We start from the raw sequence: 20,066 nt of genomic DNA on the forward strand, positions 1-20,066 counted from the left end.
TGCAGTTAGTAACAAGGAAGGCAGATTCGATGTACGGAGGAGGTAGAGGACGGGTATACGCACGACGGCAGTCCGGATTCGGAGCGAGTAGAGCTCATGATGGCCGTCGGTCAGGACCCGCCAGGGACGAGTAGACGATGGGAAAGCGGAAAGAAAACGGGCGATGGAGGACGAGCGTCCAGGTCGCTTGCGTTGTGGTATTCGGGCCCCTCTATGATGATGTGGTGTCGGTGTTGAAGTGTCGGTGGTGGTGGTAGTGCGGCGTTGTTCTGTTCTGCCAGGCCGCGCTTCTTTTTTTAGCAGAGAGTTGGTGCCTTGCCTTGTAGTGCAAGAGTGCACTTTTTTGGTGCTCTGGCCGGGGGACTGTACCTAAGGCTCTCGCAAGCGCCGGTTGGTTGGAGGGGCGAGAAGGTGCAAAGCGGAAACAAGGGACGTCGCAGGATTCCGAGTCACGAGCGTGTTGATGGGAAGAAAGTTGCGAGGGGAGATGACGGATAACAATAGAATTGATTGGAGATGATTACAAGAAGACCAGGATAAGACAGCTCGGCTCCAACTGTCTAAGTTTAGTCCTCCATGCAAGTAGTTTGTTTGGATAGGGTGGTAGCAGTACAGTAGTGTATGTAGTATGTAGGTTTAGAGGACGAGTCGGGCTGGTAGACTGAAGAGGGTAAAGAGAGAGAGGGCGACTGAGCAGGCGAGCAATTAAATCCACCAGCCTACATGTAGGTACATCAAATGTCGCTCTAACCAAGCTTCAATTCATCAGATCAAAGCGACGGACCTGCACTGACTTTGGACACTGATTGAGGCATGGATGGAACAGCCCAGCAGCACGATGATTGAATGAATGAATGATCGATGGATTCTGATCGCAGCATAGCCTACCTAATGACATGTAGGTACTTGCCTACATCTAGCATGCCTAGCAGTAGTAGCAGCAGCAGCAGCAGCAGCAGCAGCAGCAGTGCATGTTTGACCTGGACTCAGGTAGGTATGTATCTGGTCTACATCGACCGAATGGTTGCCTCCTGTGCTGTGTGTGTACATGCATACAGTACAGTACTCTCACTTACCAACAATGACCTGGGTTAACATGTTAGCTGAACTTACAGCACGCACTTCCGACCTGTCTTGGCTGTCCAATCCAATCCGTACCAGGGCCTACACGGCGTGCCCATCAACCGAGAAAAACCAGCAGGCCTTGGAAACACCCTACAGCCAGGCGGGATCCGGGACCTGCCCTGCCTGCGACAGTCCCCCCTCAAAAAAAATAAAAGACTGGACTGGGCCACTCACTCGAGAGTGGGAGGTGGGTTGGGGGATGGCCATGGTGGGCAGTTGCTTGCACGCTGAAGGGAGGCTGTGCAAGAAAAAAAGTGCCTGTGCCTGTGCCCGCCTGCTCGCCCGCCCGCCTGCCCGCCAGCGAGAAATGGCGAATCCACCCCCGCCTCTTCCACTGTCTGTCCGTCTGTGGTGTTGGTGTCTGTATTACTTACTCACTGCCCCTATCACATCGCCATGTACGTACGAGGTCTAGGTCTTTGTAGGCTACATGTACATTGATAGATCTCGCCTTTCAGTCAACCAGTCAGTCCGTCATGTTATCCATCCATCCCAATACGGCATGAACAAACGGGCCCTTCTGGCCAATCCCGTATCCGGCTGTCCGTCACCTGTGATATGCGCAGTATGTGCGCTCCAGCGCTTCTTTTGATACGTCCAGGGGGACTTTGCTTGCTGCTGCTGTTCGCACTGCTGCTGCTGCTACTCCTGTCTCTTGCATCTGCATCGAGCTACCAATCTTGCCGCATGTCTGGCCATGGAGGCCAGGCCCATCCATCCCATCTGTACGTTAGCAGCTTAGGTAAGCAGCGTAATAACCACACGGCCGATCTTCTGTACGTGGTTTGCCGTAATGTCATGTAGATGTCGTCGATCCCGGTCTGCACTGCCATGATACTACCTATCTAAGGGTCTTTTCTTTCTTCCCTTTCCTCTCGCTTCTTCTGTGAGATGCGATGCTACCTCAGCAGCTTTAGGGGTAGTCCGTAACCCTGTCAATCCTTATCGAGGGCAGGCTGGCAGGGCACGGTTCTTGAGTGAAATAATTACCTGACCTTACCTCATAGAGGGAAAAAAGTTCCCTCCAGTGGATGGATCGTAGCCAACCAAGTAACATAACGAGTCTGCTCCGTCAATACCGGGACCAGGACAGTAACACCTGGAGTATAGGAGATTAGATTCGACGTGCTATGATGTTATCCTGGACATGAGCCCAGTTCGGCATCGTCGCTTAGCGCATGGCGACGCGCGGACACCCGAGGCTGAAGCCACACAAGTGACGTATTGGTCGAGATGCGACCATGCAATGCGACTGCAATACTCCCACTCCCACGCTCCTATATACATGTAGCGACCCAGTATTTTTCACTTACCAAAGCTCGCGTGTTGTGGGAGAGGTATACCCAGACAGCCAGATCATCGCAAGCCACACGGTCTTTGCGGCTGCTCTCTTGCGCGCGGGAATTCCTTCGTCTGGTTTCGCCGTTTCAGCGTTCTCCAGCCCTGCCTGCCTGGCCCATCGTCTCCTTTGGCCCATTTTCAAAGGGTTTCTTCCATTCCAACAAAGACGGCTACCGGCACGACTTCTAGCCGTCATAGCCGGCAACACCATCCATATTGCGCATACCGCCCAATGACAGCTACGGCATTTCCACCGAGTTTCGTTCCAAGACTCCGTCTGCTCCATTGACAGAGGCCCAGGGTGCTCCATCACTTACAGACTACTCGCAACTCGCACTTCATTATCTTAGAATCTCATAGATGGTAAGAACCCATCATGTGTCTTTGCCAACTTTGTTCTTTTTTCTATCAATTAAGCTCCAGTCGCGGACGCCATGCCATGCTTCCTCGCTAGAGGTGAGAAGATCCATCCACATAGTGTAGAAGTATCATTATCTAGAGATCCCATTGCTACGCCAAGATCTCGCGCGAGAAAAACTGAGCAATACCCCAAAAGAAAGGTGCAGCAGTGATGAGACAGGCATCAACTGCGTCAAAACGCCCCCTTTTTGATCAGCTGCGGTGCAATCCGCATATTACCGCATATCGTACAAAGGCCCATCGTCGTAGAAAAATCGTAAGAGCGTTTCGATTTGGTGTTGGCCCTCGATGGATGACAAGAAAGCGAATTGGTGGAACCGTCTATGTCCAAGACGATATGCTCGCCGACCCATGCCAATCAGAAATCAGGCTCGATCTTCGGAGTAAGCAGGACAATTTCCGTATGCTCCTGGCCATCCATCTGCTCAAGAAGGTGCTCACGTCCACCGGTAGGGCAATCCGGTTCCACATCCTCTGTGAAAGAACCTTGGGTGAGAACGACAGCATCCGATTCGTTGTCTTCAAGCTTGATATCGTTGTCTTCAAGCTTAATATCGTGGTCTTCAAGCTGAATATCGTGGTCTTCAAGCTTGATATCGGGAAGCTCTTCTTTCAAGAGGAGGTCGAGGTTTTGTTCGTCGTAAAGGGAAGATTGGTCGTCGTGATCGAACAACGGGGCGGGTGCTTGCTAGGCGTCCTCCTAGTACGGGTTGAAGCCACCCCGTCCACGGCCGCGGTAACCTCCACGGTAACCGCCACGAGGGACGAATCCTCCTCTACCGAATCCACCTCGACCAAAGCCACCACGGCCACGGCCCCGACCGCGGCTCATGCCAGGAATGTTGGTTCTCTTGGGTGTGACCTTGATGTTGCGGCCCTTCAAGACGCTGTCGTTGAGGACCAGGGCTTGGGCAACCAGGCTGGGCTCCGTGAACTCGACGTAGGCGTAGCTATTATTTCACGGATGTCAGTATTCATACCGAGTGCAGTATTCGGATTGGAGAGACAGCGACTTACCCCTTGGGCTGGCCGGTGTACTTATCCAGGAGGATGGTAACGCGATTAATCGAACCGCACTCCTGGAAGTGAGCCTGGATGTCCTCGGGAGAAGCAGAATAGTCGACGTTGCCGACGAAGATGCTGCGGCTGTCGACATCTGAGCGGTCTTCGCTTAGGTCTTGGCCTTGCTGTTCAAGACTGGCCTGCATCTCTCTGAGCTTGGCTGCTTCGTCTTCCATCTCAGCAACTCGTCGCTTCATGGCGGCGATCTCTTCCTATAGTCGGTGTAACGTAGGTTAGCCATTGCATAGTTTCTTATACGTTCTGATATGGGGCCCAGTTGGCTGGCGCAGATCAGGCCCAGTAGCGACTAGATGGCTACTGGTAAGTATTCCAAGACTGGTCAGTTGAAATGCGCACCTCATCATTATTCTCTTCGTTGTTGACCTGCGGCTCCTCCACGGCCGAGTCTGCCTCCTCGTGCTTGATTTCGGTCGGCATGTTCGCGTTCGCGTTCGCGCCAGGTCGATCGGTCGGCATACTCGTGCGAGACCAAGCTGCGATGTGCCTGGGCAAGTTCGATAATGTGATAATGGGGACTTTGGGAGCAAGGCCAATGGTTGGACAGAAGCAGTTGTCACCTTTCGGAAAGGCTCGATGATGATTGATGGGATAAGTCCTGACCCCACTAGCTGGGAATTTTGGGGCAGATCTCGAAGATCTGAAGGCGAGGGAAATGGTACGAAACAAGTTGGGGACAGCTGATTGTGCGCCGAAAGAAAACGAGAATGATTGCCCTTTCAGTCGATGATTGCGGCCTTTGTTCCGACGAGGTATACAGGCGGTCTTGAGCGATGGGTGGCACGAAATAAAGAGGCTCAGAGCAAGTACCTGTCGCAAAGAATTCCACGTCGCGTCCAGGAATTGGAGCTGCCGGAAGCTTTCTGGTTGCGACTGGACCAGCAAGTGCAAGTGCAATGACGAACGGCGCTAGGATTGGCTGATGGTTCACTGGGGAATTGGTTGGCTCGGCGGCCGGAGCAAGTATACTCCTGAGAGCCGATATCCTAGCCCAAGCGCCATTTAATGTTACATCCTTCAAGACAGGTACCTAGATACATGAACAAAGAAGAGGCACGCGCCACTCAACTCGTTGGACGCCACAGTAGAGGCTGTGTTAGGTGCCAGAAAAGCACAACTGCGTATGTCATGCCTCATTGTTTCAGCACTCTTGGCAGTCCGAAAGCAGATACCTCGTTTCCAAGTGGCCATCTGCCCTTTGTCATGGCTGAAAGCCTTCAATAAACCTCTCAGGTTAGCGCTTACAACGTGTGGGTGTGGCTCACGAACCAGTCAGCTTGATCTGCCTAGGTAGGATCCTTTCCTAGTGGCCAACAAAAGAAGCAAAAATACGCATAACAGATCGGAGTTTCAGTCAAGTATAAATATAACCCCAGGTCAGGCGGCAGGGCGGAACCTGTCAGGAGTGAAACGAACTCCCTGCGTTGAGATTTGAGCTGTGCATGTATTAATGTGCTGTAGTGGGAGTGACGGGGATGACTGTCTGCATCTGCACGATTTAAACCAATTACTGGTCAGATTATACGCTGATATATCCCATAAGGGATCTGGTACTGCACATGAATTGAAATATGCTATGATGGATAATACTGGTCCATTTAGATTGGCTTATTTGCGTGGGCCAAGGCAAGCTGATGTAAAATAGAACAAATAAAATAGAACAACAAGTGCCTGGGAGCCTCAAGTGGTTTAGGCATACCCCTTTCAGGACAGGCAATATCGGGGTCTGTTTGTGTGCAAAGGAAAAGGGGCGATATACAAACCACAAAGCAGCATGAAAGGGACGACTGATTCCTGCCTGCAACACTAAGTAAGTGTGTATTTGCTCTAATAGTAGACACTGCTATAGCCTCTAATGCTATACACTGGTGTAGCTGTATATGTGCGTGTATATATGTGCATCCCCTAGCACTCCTCTCTGTAGAGCACCCGGGATTGTTCAACACCGTCTCAATCATCCAACTCCTCCCACTCCCGCGGCACGATCCCAGCAGACCGTCCGTTACCGGCAGCTTCTTCGGTGTCCTTCGCGGCATCACTAGGACCCCTCCAGCCCGTCGCCGCCTGCACGAGCAGCACCACGAGGCTCAGCACCGCAGCGGCCTGGAACAGCACCTTGAGCGCGTCGACGTAGCCCTGCACAGCGACCCGGCGATCGACCTCGCCCAGCCCGCCGCCATAGACCAGGGCCGGGCTGCCGACGAGCCGCTTCACCAGCTGTGCGCGCTCGGGCGTCAAGGGCGACCCGCCATCGACGGCGCGGTACCCTTTTTCGAGGCCGGCGCGCAGGGTGCGGATGAAGATGCCGCCACCGATGGCACTTCCAAAACTGCCCGCGAACCCGCGGAACGTGCCCAGCAGGCTGGTGGCGACGTAGTGGGTGTCGGGGCTGGTCAGATGCAGAAGATGGGCGAGGGTGTAGTTGACGGTGGCGCCCGTGAAGACGCCGTTCACAAACAAGAGTGCCACGTACAGCCCGCCGGGTATGGCCGGGTTCGAGCTCAGCGAGAGCGCGAACATGGTCACCGCAAAGAACGCGACACAGACTAGACATGCGACGTAGAAGCTTCCCGCGCGCCGGATGTGGACCCAGCCGATCAGGATGCCGCCGAGCCCGAAGCCGAGGTTCGTGGGAATCAGCATGCTGCCGCTGGCCCCGGGCGAGAGGCCGAACACGGCGAGCGCCGTAATGGGCGCGTAGAAGAGGATCGTCCAGCGCGCCGTCATGAAGCCCAGCTGCGACAGGCAGGAGAGCAGAGCGCCCCGGTTCTGGAGCACGGAGATCGGGATGATGGGGTCGGACGCCACAAAGTACTCAATCAGCACGAAGAGTACCAGCGTTCCAGCCGAGATAGCCAGCGGAACGATCTGGATCTGGGCCGATAAGCTGTATAAGAATAGGACTATTGTGCTCGTCTATACGCGATAGGTTAGTATTGATTTGCGGATACGTCTTTGGGGCTTGAAGAGTTTACTAACCAAGACGACAGCACCCAAATAGTCAATCTTCTTGAGCTTCTCCTTGACCGATGCCTCCTTTCCGTTCTGGCCGGAGGAAAAGGACTTGGGGATGGCGAAATAGACGCCCAGGCCAGCAATGAGACCCGCAGGGACCTGGATCGCAAACAGGGCCCTCCAGCCAGCCGTGGGGATCAGGACCCCGAAAACGACAGCGCCGAGCGAGATGCCCGTGGTGAACCCGGCGTTGACCATGCCGACAAACAGGCCGCGCCGGCGGCGGCTCGTCAGCTCGAGGACGAGAATGAAGGCGAGGACCATGATGGCGGAGCCACCCATTCCGGACAGGACGCGGCCGAGGATGAAGACGCCGAAGGAGCCCGCGACGGCGGTGACGAGCCCGCCCGCAGCGAAGAAGAGCGAGGCCACGAGCACCATGAGGCGCGGCGAGAAGATGGAGGCGAGGCGGCCGGTGAGAGGCGCCAGCGACGACAGCGCGATCAGGTAGGCGCTCGTGAACCACATGGCATCCTCGTAGGCGTCGAGATCGGCCGCGATGGTCGACTGCGCCATGGTCATGCCGGACATGTTGCATGCTGCGGTATTCGTCTTCGCGTTAGCCTAACTAGCTCAGGGTTGTGCATGACAAAGAACAGCGGGAACTTGCATTGCAAAAAGATGAGTATATAAACGCTTATCATGATGGCCAGCCCGCGCCCGCGGCTGACCTTGTAATTCGCCTCACCATCATCGTCCACAGCGGGTTTCTTGCGTTGTTGTTGCTGTTGTGGCCCATCATGCTCAGGACCGTCGTCGACATCGCGCAGGATTGCCGAGCTTGAAGAGGTTGACGCCGAGGCCCGTCGGGAGCCCGCGTCGGACTGCAGCAGCGGAGTGGCTTCCGACACCGTGGTCGCGGTATCCTCCCTTGCATCATCTGCACCAAGATGATGCTGTTCCGTCATGATCCTGGCTCGACCGTAGCCAATGGAATATGGTTGTTGTAGAGGAGCTTTCTTCGAATTGGCCCCAAGCTATGATGGTGCTAACGTCATAGGATCAGGCATGTAGGGATAGGGAATGGTTGGCCCTCTAAGGATAAAGTAGATAATGCCAGACTTATACGCGACACCACACAGTCCCATCCATTGAGACAACTAGATGAAATGAGAGGGCTGTAAACAATGGTCACTTACTCGGAAGTTGTTGAGTAATTCAGGGGTTTGGGGGCAATTCCATTTCCGTTCCGTCTTATCGCCATCCTAAATGCGAATGCGTTTGATTGGTAAGCCGACCAGCTTCCAAACAATTGAACCGTGTCCGAGTCTGACAGGGGGTCGGAATCCTGTGACCGGAGCCGGCAACACCGTCAAAGGGCGACATCATGGTCAATCACTTGGAGCCATCGGATGGCCCGGAGTGTTTTTGCCAGTGCACTTATATCTCTATGCACGTTATCTCGCATACTACCCTGAAGCAAACATGCATGCACTGCAATGTGCTTACTTGAAAAGGTATACTTGGCAATGGACTCTCTCCGTTCGGCTACGAACTTCAATACTCTGCTCTGTATGAGCGTGACAACCTGCATGAAAAGGTAGCCATTTTAATATAGAGAGTTTGATTTTCATATATTATTGTTTAAAAAATGAAAAGCTTGGGTATATGAAGAATATATAAAATAAAATACACATCGCTCAATCAAGCAGAGCCGCTCCTCTTGTTTTCCTGATGTTCCACCGTGGGCGCCACAGTGGACGAGGACCTCGCCCGGCCCAAGGTTTTCATCAGCACGTCAGATAGTCGTCTGACCAAGTTGCCCTCGCGCGCACTCACGATACTATCCCGACGCCCCCGGGATGATATAATGGCATCGAGGTCCAAGTCCAGGTTGCTGTGCGCCTGGATGCGCGACTGGCGCATCTTGCCCACCCGCGCATCCACCAACGCTCTCGCATCTCTCTTGAGATCCAAGAACAGGGGGAACATGACCGTTATCACGAAAAGAGATGGTATCACGATGAAAGCGATCCGGTAACTGACCCCGGTCTTGTTGATGGCGTAGAGGACGAAGGGCCAGAAGGCGGCCCCCGAGCCTCCCATGGTGATGTAAGCGGCAGCTCGTTTGGTTCGCTTGCCCTGGCCCCGGAGCCCAAGGGTGTAGATTAAAGGCCACATTGGGCCTTCGGCGAAGAAGAAGAGCACCACGGGAATAACCACCAAATTGGGATTCGTGGGTTTGATAGCAGCAATCAAAATTCCAAACAAAATGCCAAGCCCTACGCAAATATTCAAGATGGTTCGAGGCTGTGGGACTCTGGGGTGTGTTGGAGATAGATATGCCAGGTACGCGGCGAGGAAACGGGACACCGCAAATGCCGTGTGTGCAATGAGGAGGTAGTCGGACACGGTCAGTGCCAGGCCCGTTGGTTGATCAACGTCTCCGTTGTGATCGGCTTCCGTCGTTGAATCGGGGTTGGAGTCGGCCCCAGAATTCAGATCAGGCGTTATGATGCTTTGGAAGAATATGCTCATGCTCTCCTGCCCGGCCATGTACGTCCATTGGGCCGCCACGGCGAGGATCAGTGTCCATGTTCGTAGCTCCAAGCCGCCAATGCTGCGCTTCGTAGGATCCACCGGGAGATAAAGCGTCGAGTTTTCCAACTCGGCATCGTTCACCTCGGGCAGCGGCATATAGTAGAAGAACAGGGCCAATGCCACACAGAACAGTGTTATGGCCAAGTAAGTCCACTGCACGTCAAGTAGATTGACAGAGCTGTTTCGATCAGCCGTCTCGACGCTCGTGAAAAAGACCCTTTGAGCGAGTAGTTGCGCCAGTACCGTGGCTACTGCTTGAACGCCCTGAGCTGCGAGGAGGCGCATCTCGGCGTAGTCCATAGGGCCGCAAAGGATGAGGAATGGGTTGGCCGCCGTCTCCAGCACTCCTAACCCGAAACCAACTACAAAGCTGCAGAACATGAACCCGCCGAATGACAGAAGCACGGCGCTGGGCCAAAACATGATGGTACCTATACCGTAGATACAGAGGCCTATCATGAAAGTGGCTTTGAAGCCGCCGACGGAAGGCACCTCATGGCGCATCTTGCGCGTCCGTCGGTGTTCGTCGTGTCGCAGAATCCATTCGCCGACCATGAGCGGGCCGAAGAAGTAGCCAGCCCCAAAGTACATACTGGTGAGTCCAAGGGTTTGTGCTACAGTCATCCCTGCTACCTGGGCGATGACGTTGTTCAAGGTGTTCAGGAGACCATAGGAAAAGCCCCATAGCACAAACAGAATGCCCACCACGGTGCAGTATTTAAAAGACTCGGACACCGAGGTTCTCATCAAACTCTTTGGTCTCCTGATATTCACAAAGCCGAAGTAGACCGAGTTCTCCCCCATCGTTGTAACCGTTGCATTTGTTCGCCCAGTAGGCGTACGTCCGAGGTTGTTTGATGAGCCCGATCTTCCAAACTCCATCATATCCGGAGTTGTGAGGAACTCCATGGCCGAAACTTGAGCGCTTGGGCTCTCAGCAATACGGGCAACTCCGGGCATGGATAGATTGCCTTCGCCACGCGGGCTGCGGTTGAAGCTCGCAGCGGCCAAGTCATCGCTGAGCTGTCTTGAGGCTTCCGATGTTTGCTTCGTCGAGGTGTCGCTAGTTCTAAGTGTGCCATCAGGATCGACCAGCATGCTCGGCAGGATTCGGATAATGAAAGGCTTCAGGGTGGGAACGCAGGCGCATGCGATCCCAATGTTGACCTCGACGGACGACCACATCAGTGATAATGATGCATTGAACGCGAAGTTAGTCTGTCCGCCGAATGACGACGTGGGATCTGAGGACAAGTCTGGCGATATATCGGTGATGGCCTGCTGGAGGTAGTAGATCCTCACTACGTCGACCACGGTAACAAAGATGCCCAAAGTGAAGGTCACGACCAGGATGATCTTTTGACGTGGCGGAAGTCGCATACCAGTAAGAACTGGCAAAGGCAACGCCAAGATGGCAAGGTCTGTGATAATGTTGACTGGCGCCGAACATATAAACTCCGTCAATAATGGAATACACTGCGCTGTAGTTGCGTAATAGTTGAACGCAGCCTCCACCGGACGGCACTGAAATATGTTCAGCAGAGTCAAGACGGTACCAGCGACATTGACGATGCCCAGTACTCCCCATGAAGCCAGGCGGAGCACTTGTTCTGTATTCCTAGACAAGCGCAGATAAAAGACCAAGATTGACGTCTTCGTCGCCATGAGAGCAGGGTTCTGCGACTAGGTCAGTAGGCATTGGGCAGACAGTGGCAAGACTCTTACATATAGGACAGAGAAGACATATTCACAGCGTCGTAAACTGTCCCAGTTACCCTCCGCGATATAACTGTCCCGTTTCCCGAGGCCTTTGTATGCCCCGTAGTCGATGGTGAAGCCTATGGCGAATGCAAACAACCAGGCCAAAACCACGAACCAGTCATCCCAGGTGATGTGCCGTACAATGAAACACCGTGTATATAGTCGTGCGAAGACGAAGACGGAGGCGAGGGCTAGAGTGGCTGTCGTTACTGCAAAGACCGAAGGTCCGCGATCCTCAATGTCGGACCATAGCCCCGTCTTGGACATGGCGCCGACTATTGGCCAAGCAGCTCTTAAGCGATCTTGAGATCAGATATATCCATTACGGGCAGCGGTTGTTGATATGCCTTCCCGGATCCTGTTGTAAATAGGTATGTTGTAGGCTGGCAGTTTGGTCTCCGGTCCCAGGCCTGGCATCGATGTCTGTATATATGGCGAAACACAGCAGGTTCTCCGGCGCAAACCAGATCGGCGTCTAGACCGACTATTAGAGGAAGCGGTTGACAACGGACCTGGGAGCTGCGAGTGGTGTGGGCCAGGACGATGGCGCTTTCGTTTGGAAGCAGCGGTCTAGTTCTCGTGGGCTCGCGTGCAGCGTTGTTCCTTGACTCAAGTCAGCCGCGGACTATAGGCACCTTTTGCGCACTAGATAAGGCCAGACGGACAGATCGAGGAGGAGTATCGAGTGGCTATCCGATTATGTGGATAACAGCCGTAGTCTCAGATAGACTTAGATGCTAGAAGAGGACCAGGGAATAGAATGGACAAGAAAAGTAGGGAGAGAGAGGGAGGCAGGAGATTCATCTACTAAACTGCCCTCGGGAATGGATGTTGGGATGGCAATGGCCGTTACTCAGCAGCAGCTTGCGCAAAGCGTTGCCAAGTTAAGCCATAGAGCCAAGAGAAAATTGGAAGATAAAAAAAAACCAGCCGAATCGTACTGGTACAGGTGTCGCCAGAAGCGCAGACAGGATTTGCACAGCAATGTTACCCCGCCCGTTTGAACTTGGACGAACAGGTTACAGCAAGGAATGGATGGGTTGAACTTGAGACGAGAAGAGAAGAGAGAAAACCCGACGATCGCGGGCGTGGTACAGAGGGCAATGGGAAGGTACTACGCGACTACACAGCCCTGGCGCTGGCTGACGGAGGCCGAATACGCAGCGACACTGCGCTGCGCAACGTGCCATCGCCAATCCTGGCGATCTACCCCATACTGCTGACCGACGACTCGCCCGACCATTGGATCCAGTATCGAGGGAGAGGGAGCTGGGGAGCTACAAGGGTGGCCCTTGTGCGTGAGCGATGACATAACGCGTCGGGTCGGGTGCGAATCAAAATTACGACATGGTATCTTGGCTCCAGAGGCTATTTCCTCCCCGGATGTCAACCACCTATCCTGAAAATGAGGACCAGGCTGACGGGAACTTCTCCGGGGTTCATCTGCTTTCGTAGCCCAGATTTGGTCTGGAATTTTGACCTAGCTCGGTCAAGCACCGACATCAATGCTGGCCCCGGAATCAGATATCGACCTCCTTCCCCTCATCCGGATGCGCGGGTGCGAGTACCCCAGACGGGCGAGTGAGTAGGTCGGTGAGGAATCAAGTCCAATGGTCCCGAGATGAATGCAGCGCTATGTCGAATTAAAAACAAGTCTAAATCCGGGAATGTGTGTAGGACTTTGCTCCTTGGCCCAGCTGCCCAGGTGCTAATTGTATTGGTAGGTGGTAGTTCTGTGACTTGTACAGAAAATGCGGTAGTGATTGTCAGAGTAGGTACTACCAGCTAAAGCCGGCCCACTTCCGACTTTTAATGTCCATCAATTGGAGGCGCCCCGGACCAGTAGGTACGGATGTCGCTAATAACATTTGAAGTCGTTAATGGCCAATAAAGCACCCTTTCCTGGAGGAGTAACGGTCACTAACCATACCTACACACATAATGTACCTGTGTTTGCCGAGACCACAGCTGAAGTAGAGAGGGAGAGGAAGAGGAAGAGGGAGAATAGCGAAACAGACTGCTACATACGGATGACCCGTATGATCCGAAACATGCATCGCTGCTATGTATGTGTAGATACAAGCCCGTTGATGCATGTAACCACCTTCAAACAAACCGTTCCGACAGTTGGTCTCCGGGTACAGTACAACACTCTGTATAGTGGGTCGGTGGCTGCTGCTGACTGCTGTGGGGGATCCCACTTCCCAACGGGCCATTCGTTAATAATTGACGGCGGAAAATGCTCGTCTCGTGGATAATCGTGGGGTAGCAGATCTGGAGCGGCTCTTGTCAGATTGGACAGGACAGTCGTGCATGAATTGGCAAGATGGAAGTCAGAGCTGCCGATACTACAGTCGGGACAGCGCCCGAGGCGGTGACAATGGAGTCTTGAGCCGTCTTCAAAATAGCATATCCCACTTAAGAGAGTTGCGACTGCTGACTGCGACTATCACCAAATTGGCCACAGAGACACAGATGGAGCCCCTGCTTGATTCATGGTCCACGTTGTTTTACTCAAACACCTCAACGCCGAAACGATGATATGGTTCTAGATTCGCTGGCTGTCACATCTCGGTGGCATGCGCATGCAGACTCTGGATAGCCGTGCCATTGGGTAGAGCCGCCGAAAGCCGTAGTACAGTCCTCGTATATGATGACTCTGTTCTCCCCCACTCCCTCCATCTCGACGGTCAGTACGCGAGATAAGAAGTTACCTAAGTAAGTACCTACATATTCAAAAACACACCCAGTCGTATTAAAGTGGAATACCTTCTATTATTGATAATTCTGTAGGGGGATAAAATGTTTATTGCAATGAAACCCACCTGTTAGTGAGGAGATGATGCAATGCTTTACAGTTCAATTAACTGATTGGTAGGTGGTTGTACTGTGCACCTATTATGGGTGATGATGATGGGGGCAAAAACAGATATGAAATTCATTGGAGGGTGCAGGTCGTGCCCAACGAGCAAGGCGAATTGGAATTGGTCCGGTACGTTGGTTGCTCGGAATGGAAAATCTGTTCGGGTGGCAGCTGGAGCCAATCGGAAGCCCGGATTTCCTGCTTAGCGATTAGCGGCAAAAAGCAGCTCTTCGTCAACGTCAATCAATTGAATCCAGAGAGGCGATTCGCGTGGGCTGCCCGGGCGAGCTTTCAAGAAAGCACTCTTTCCTACAGAACCATCTCCACTCAATCCAATTCTCCTTGGAGATCTCGCCGTCTTCCACCACTTACTTGAGGGAATACACCAGACCAGACAAGATGCTGGCGTCTTCAAGAAGGGCAGCTTCGCTGGCTTTGCGAGGTGCGTTGCGTCCCTTTTTCCCGCCCGCGATAACCACAAAGGAACCAAACAACCCGAGGAAGCTGACCTTTTCCCCCTTTTCAATATACAGCGAAGCCCGCCACCCACCTACTTCCCCTACGATCCGTTGCCGCCTTCTCGACTTCTAACAACCAGAATGCCGCGGCCGTGACGGCCCATGGCTCGACCGGCCTGGTGAACAAGGAGCGAAGGGAGGTGCCATTGCCGAGCCAGGGAGGGCACCAAGGGCGCCATTCAATATGCGCTGTACGAATCAACCCTTTCAAGTACAGGAGACCGCAATTGTTGACAAAGGGAATTAAAACAGGACCACTCTCGACCAAGTCGCCAACTGGGCCCGCCAGTCTTCGTTATGGCCCATGACGTTCGGTCTGGCCTGCTGCGCCGTCGAAATGATGCACCTGTCCACGCCGCGCTACGATCAAGATCGTCTCGGAATCATTTTCCGTGCCTCGCCCCGTCAGTCCGATGTCATGATTGTCGCCGGTACCCTGACCAACAAGATGGCCCCCGCCCTGCGCCAGGTCTACGATCAGATGCCCGAGCCCCGTTGGGTCGTCAGCATGGGCAGCTGCGCCAACGGCGGCGGCTACTACCACTACAGCTACAGCGTCGTCCGCGGCTGCGATCGCGTCGTCCCCGTCGATGTCTACGTTCCCGGCTGCCCGCCCACTAGCGAGGCCCTCATGTACGGCATCTTCCAGCTGCAGCGAAAGATGCGCCAGACCAAGATCACCCGGATGTGGTACCGAAAGTAAAGCGCGGGCATATGTGTTTTTTTTCTAGCCAACATCAACGGAGTACGACAGGACTCGTTACGCATACTACTCTCTTTTGTTCTGGGGGCCACATTGTACATAGCTTTGGGGAGCGGTACGCGCGTGCATTGGGGATTGTACAGTAAAAGTCTGTTGAAAGCCTCGAGGTCGTTTTCTGTGCACATGCAAGTGGTGATCTTTCAGTACGAGACGCAGAACGGGTCTACGGAAAGCTAGGCCTTCCAGAACCGACAATTGGTTAGCTTGGTATGTGACTGCTATCATGGGGGTGACCAAGCGAGAATGATAGAAATTTTAAAGTACCCCAGCCTGTTCTGCGAACTTGCCGGTGATGACCTCTGTTAATCCGCACAGCATCTTCTCTCCCGCCGATGCATATACGGAGTGACTCGGCTTCATCCCAAGTCATAAGTGTTGTCGGCTCTTTCGAATCATCATCCTCAAAGAGAGTTTGGCCCATGGCAACCTACTCCTTCGGGTTCCTAACGATGAAGGGAAGAACCCTATTTCGGCGAGGTATTATTAGAACATTCAACATTCCCTCAGAGAGCGAGTACAGGATATTGCGAATCGGTTCCCTGTTCCGGATACAAATGCGATGGTTTAAAGTTGGCGTCTCGTTTGTTCCTGGGAGCCCTGAACCCGGCCGGCCGGATGAATTTGCGAGTTATCTTGATTATAACGTGCAGCAATTGCAGAAGTCTTTTGCAATCTCAGAAAGACAGGGAAAACTTGCGAGAATACCTAGTTTAAAAGAGTATAGGCAATTGCCATTGTGAGGTCCCAGTCCCGAAACCCCTGCGACTTCGAGTACTCACCATTATCTCTCAGGTTTCCTGCAGCCCAGCCAACATCGAAAGTGCCGAGGTTGTATGATGGACGTATTACTGCAATCTTCAAGGGAAGTTCCATTAGATCAAGTGCTTGTCTGACAGTGAGATTGTAAATTATTCATTACCGGCCAGCTTGTATAATATATAATATATATGACCCATTGGCCGAACGATTTCAATAAGGGCTTCGTAAACAGAAAAAGGGCGCGCTCAGTAGATGCAAGCCACGTAGCGACGTGACATGTGACATAAACCAGTTTGATACAATAAACACCGTAACGCATATGCTCATATACAGATAAAGCGTTCGCTCATCAGACCACCACCACCAACACCATCGATCCAAGGAATCATTAGTTGGTTTAGCTGGTTTGGCTTTCTTTTTCTCTCTTCTCCATTTCTCTACAAGACGGCGGCGATTATGGCAGCCACGGCGAGCATGAGCCCCGACGTGTTGGCCAGCACCTCGGCGGCGCCGTTCTTGGCGGCATCCGTCGACTTGGCGCCGTCGGAGCTCGAGGCAGCCGTGGCGGCAGCGCCCACCTTGTCGCCGCCCGCAGAAGCAGGGGTGGTGGTGGCGGCGACAGCAGCAGATTTAGGGGCTGACGCGCTGCCGGTAGCTGTGGCCGTGGTCGTTTGTGAGTTGTAGAGAGAGGCGTTCATGCTATTGCGTGGGAAAGAAATTGAAGGGTTGGGTTAGTCATTGCCTAGACCACACGATGCCTTAGGACGGTAGGTAGGGGGAACTCACCAGTAGAGCTGCTTGGAGTTGGCGTAGCTGGAAGAGCGCGAGTCGTTCGGGCAGTTGTTGAAGCAGCTGGTACTTGTTAGCCATATTGTATCTTCCTGTTGCTACGCTGGTAAAACCGCCTCGTGGGCGGTGAGTCGGGAGTAGAAGCAAGAAGAACGTACGTCATGATGGCAGTGTACTTGTCGCACTGGCACTGATAGTCGCCAGTGTCCTTGCATTGGGCGAGGTACCCAGTGGTGGTCTCAAGGCAGGCATCGACGATGTTGGTGGCAGCACAGGCGGTGCTGCTGCCGCTGTCGCTGGACTGGGCCGAGACGGCGACAGCCATGAGGACGGCGGGCAGGGTGAACTTCATCTTGTTGACTGGTGGGGGATTGGAAAAGAGCGAAGAAGCTGATGAAATATACAGATATTATGTAAAGTATGAACAGGTAGGTGAGGATTAGATACAGCGAATGTCTATAACGAAAGAAGATCGGCTCTGTATATAAATATCTGTTACACTCAAGGACGAGATGGCGATGACACGAGAGAAGAAAGAAAGAGGGAAGCGAGGTAGATAGATAAGAGGGCGCCTAGAAGGATCTTATGACCCGTCTGGGGCTCGCACGACCCGTTTTCCACACTGAGGCACCGTCGATGTTCGTGGGCTGGACCGTGTTGAGCAAAATACCACCCCCAGGGGGATCTGGTCGATTGGCATAGCCAAGGCAAACCTTAAGCTTCACCATCCATACCATCATCCATCAAATAGACGCATCTGCATTCCTTTGGAGACTCTTGCCACCGGGCGTGTCGTAATGTCACCTACATAAGACAGTCACTGCATCCTGCTGCTCTTTCAGACCCGATGTGTTTGCATCTTGTTGTTGACGTGCCAGACCGCGTACGGCAGGCCGGCTTCTTATCGTTGGACCGCGTGACGGGGAAAGGAAAAAAAGGCACGATAGTTTGTGGGACTGGATGTGTTGTTGAACTGATGTTGCCATGTTGGAGATGAGTTGCACCGGGGTTAATTTTAGGGGTTGCTTTTTCGACGGGGCCCTTCTCCGGCGATTGGCCTACCTGGGGCGTCCATACCCTTTCCAGCACAGCGGCACGGCCAAGAGGCCCCCAACCTCAGAGCTATCAGAGCTAGACAGGGCGCTATGGGGCAGTTACCGGGGGCGTCTAGGAGGCACCAGGCACCTACGGGCCCCTGCAGCAACAACAAAAAAAGTGCATGTTGGGGTTGGACAAGAATCCGACCCTCGCTCTCTACCTTGCGCCGCTATCGTATCGTTCGACTTGCACTTTATTAGGTAAATACCATGACCAGGAACCTAGTCCAGCCACCAATTTTAGGATTCGAAAGTCCTGGGCTCTTGTGTATTGTGTACGCGATCTTCCAACGTTTGGCCCAGATCCAAAAAATGGCTATCCCATGTACGGAGTATGAGAAGAGGTATCGTATCCATGTCCTATCTACCTGTAGGCGTATGCAGTTTGCGCTGCAACTCGCAGCTGTTTTAGCTCAAGGTGCGAGGTAAAGCTGCGAAGGCAGCATGGTTGCCTCGAGTGCTGCATGTCGGCTACATGCCTTTCGACCCGAAAAACCTCGTGTTCACGTATATGTACGTTTGCCTCGAGAACTTGAGTTTCAAGCCCTTTTCGGTAACACGAACGACTAGACATGCATCATCATCAACCATGGTTGGCAACCAATTCGCTGCAGGAAGATGGTCCGATAGCACCGCTTTAGCTGTTTTCCATTATGCACACCCATCCACTTTAGGAGGGGAGCTGTTGATCACCGGGCCATGGAAATCACCAGACCGGAATGCAACTGAACTTCGAGAATAAACATACATACATACATCAATCAGCACAATAGGGAGTTCAGTTCGGGTCGAGCACAGCACAGGTCCGGCATGCACTCTCGAGTCAGGATGCATGCAGTGCCGCTTCCTCGTCTTGCTGGCGTCCTCCGCCCAGGCCCAGCTGGCGCCGGAGTCCTGCGTTTTCCTTCTCGAGGTCCTCGAGCCTCCGCTGGACCTCCTCGATCTGCTCCGAAGCCTCGACGCTGAGTTCATTGACAATCTTGACAAACCTCCACAGGCGCAGAATGACAATCAGCGACGCGATTTCTTCCGCGACGCCGTGCTCGAGCAGGTCGATGGCAAAGCTGCCGACGATGACGAATGCATCGAAGCAGTGAAACCAGTTGGCGAGATAGCTGGAAGAAGAAAGAATTGCGGTCAGCGTCGTCTTTCCCAACAAAACGCCCCCTGACCGGAAGACTCGTCTGATTATTACCGGATGCCTTCTGCCCACAGACAAAGGAGCAGTTCAAGTAGGAACAAACAGCTCATCACAAGCGAGAGGGTAGTCAGCGCGCTCCGAGTCGGCTGCACCCATTCTCGGTCCTCTATCTTGAGCTCACATGCGATGAGAGCAATGAAAATGTCGCTCAAGATACCGGCGACATCGAAGATTACGAGACCCAAGATGACCCAATGCTTGGCTCTGGACGAGAGGAAGCATCGGGCCTCGCGACGCGCCTTACGGTAGGTCGACCTCCATTCGAACGTAAACCCATTGACAAGACTTCCACTCTCGGGAAAACGGACTGGGTCGGTTAGCCATTACGGTCGCTGCCAGAGCGTCCCCTTGTGCAGAATCATTGCGCGTGAGCGCGGAAGCCGCCGCCGCTTTTGGCATTCCCGGTGCGACGGAATGACCAAGTGTAAGTAGGTAATGAGCAAATAACTCACCTAGAAGTGGCGTACGGTCACTCATGGTCTCGTCGATGAGCTGTTTTTGGCAATTCGTTTTCTCTACGGTTCTGCCAAGTGGCTTGATTGAGCTTATCATCTATCATAGGCTCGTCATCAACAAAAGTACCTTGAGGGTTGCTTGGGCCTCATGTTCGTCATTCTTCGGAAATACGTCGGGAACTAAACACTGTTCCACGACAGCTTTGAACCCTGTCCTTGCAACACAAGATCGCGAGCGATAGACCATCTCGCTTCTGAATGATGAGCCTATTGGGCTCTTGAACACAACGTCAATGTACGAAGAAGCAGCCTTGATGGCGGGAACTCCTTTGTAAATA

The 20,066-nt window shown here is 53.3% G+C and overlaps 6 protein-coding genes across 6 annotated transcripts; 1 reads left to right on the forward strand and 5 right to left on the reverse strand.

The window, feature by feature from the left end:
- Positions 1–3,586: 3,586 nt before the first annotated feature.
- On the reverse strand, positions 3,587–4,386 carry PG997_006033 (RRM-type RNA binding protein; the record flags this gene model as incomplete). The annotated part of the gene is made up of 3 exons (XM_066810348.1): positions 3,587–3,836; positions 3,904–4,160; positions 4,306–4,386. The coding sequence occupies 3 exons, from the start codon at positions 4,384–4,386 to the stop codon at positions 3,587–3,589; spliced, it is 588 nt and encodes a 195-aa protein (XP_066669271.1).
- Positions 4,387–5,916: 1,530 nt separating this feature from the next.
- Positions 5,917–7,889, reverse strand: PG997_006034 (uncharacterized protein; the record flags this gene model as incomplete). The annotated part of the gene is made up of 3 exons (XM_066810349.1): positions 5,917–6,882; positions 6,946–7,545; positions 7,653–7,889. The coding sequence occupies 3 exons, from the start codon at positions 7,887–7,889 to the stop codon at positions 5,917–5,919; spliced, it is 1,803 nt and encodes a 600-aa protein (XP_066669272.1).
- Positions 7,890–8,625: 736 nt separating this feature from the next.
- PG997_006035 (uncharacterized protein) lies at positions 8,626–11,550 on the reverse strand (the record flags this gene model as incomplete). The annotated part of the gene is made up of 2 exons (XM_066810350.1): positions 8,626–11,199; positions 11,248–11,550. The coding sequence occupies 2 exons, from the start codon at positions 11,548–11,550 to the stop codon at positions 8,626–8,628; spliced, it is 2,877 nt and encodes a 958-aa protein (XP_066669273.1).
- A 2,995-nt stretch (positions 11,551–14,545) lies between these two features.
- Positions 14,546–15,367, forward strand: PG997_006036 (uncharacterized protein; the record flags this gene model as incomplete). The annotated part of the gene is made up of 3 exons (XM_066810351.1): positions 14,546–14,588; positions 14,680–14,875; positions 14,917–15,367. The coding sequence occupies 3 exons, from the start codon at positions 14,546–14,548 to the stop codon at positions 15,365–15,367; spliced, it is 690 nt and encodes a 229-aa protein (XP_066669274.1).
- Positions 15,368–16,623: 1,256 nt separating this feature from the next.
- Positions 16,624–17,327, reverse strand: PG997_006037 (uncharacterized protein; the record flags this gene model as incomplete). The annotated part of the gene is made up of 3 exons (XM_066810352.1): positions 16,624–16,885; positions 16,973–17,038; positions 17,134–17,327. 3 exons carry the CDS (start codon positions 17,325–17,327, stop codon positions 16,624–16,626), a joined length of 522 nt encoding a protein of 173 aa, XP_066669275.1.
- Positions 17,328–18,895: 1,568 nt separating this feature from the next.
- On the reverse strand, positions 18,896–19,750 carry PG997_006038 (uncharacterized protein; the record flags this gene model as incomplete). The annotated part of the gene is made up of 3 exons (XM_066810353.1): positions 18,896–19,187; positions 19,268–19,580; positions 19,726–19,750. The coding sequence occupies 3 exons, from the start codon at positions 19,748–19,750 to the stop codon at positions 18,896–18,898; spliced, it is 630 nt and encodes a 209-aa protein (XP_066669276.1).
- Positions 19,751–20,066: the final 316 nt, after the last annotated feature.

The sequence above is a fragment of the Apiospora hydei genome, assembly GCF_038363865.1.
Source record: "Apiospora hydei strain CBS 114990 chromosome Unknown utg000005l_segment0_segment0, whole genome shotgun sequence".
Taxonomy (NCBI): Eukaryota; Fungi; Ascomycota; class Sordariomycetes; order Amphisphaeriales; family Apiosporaceae; genus Apiospora; species Apiospora hydei.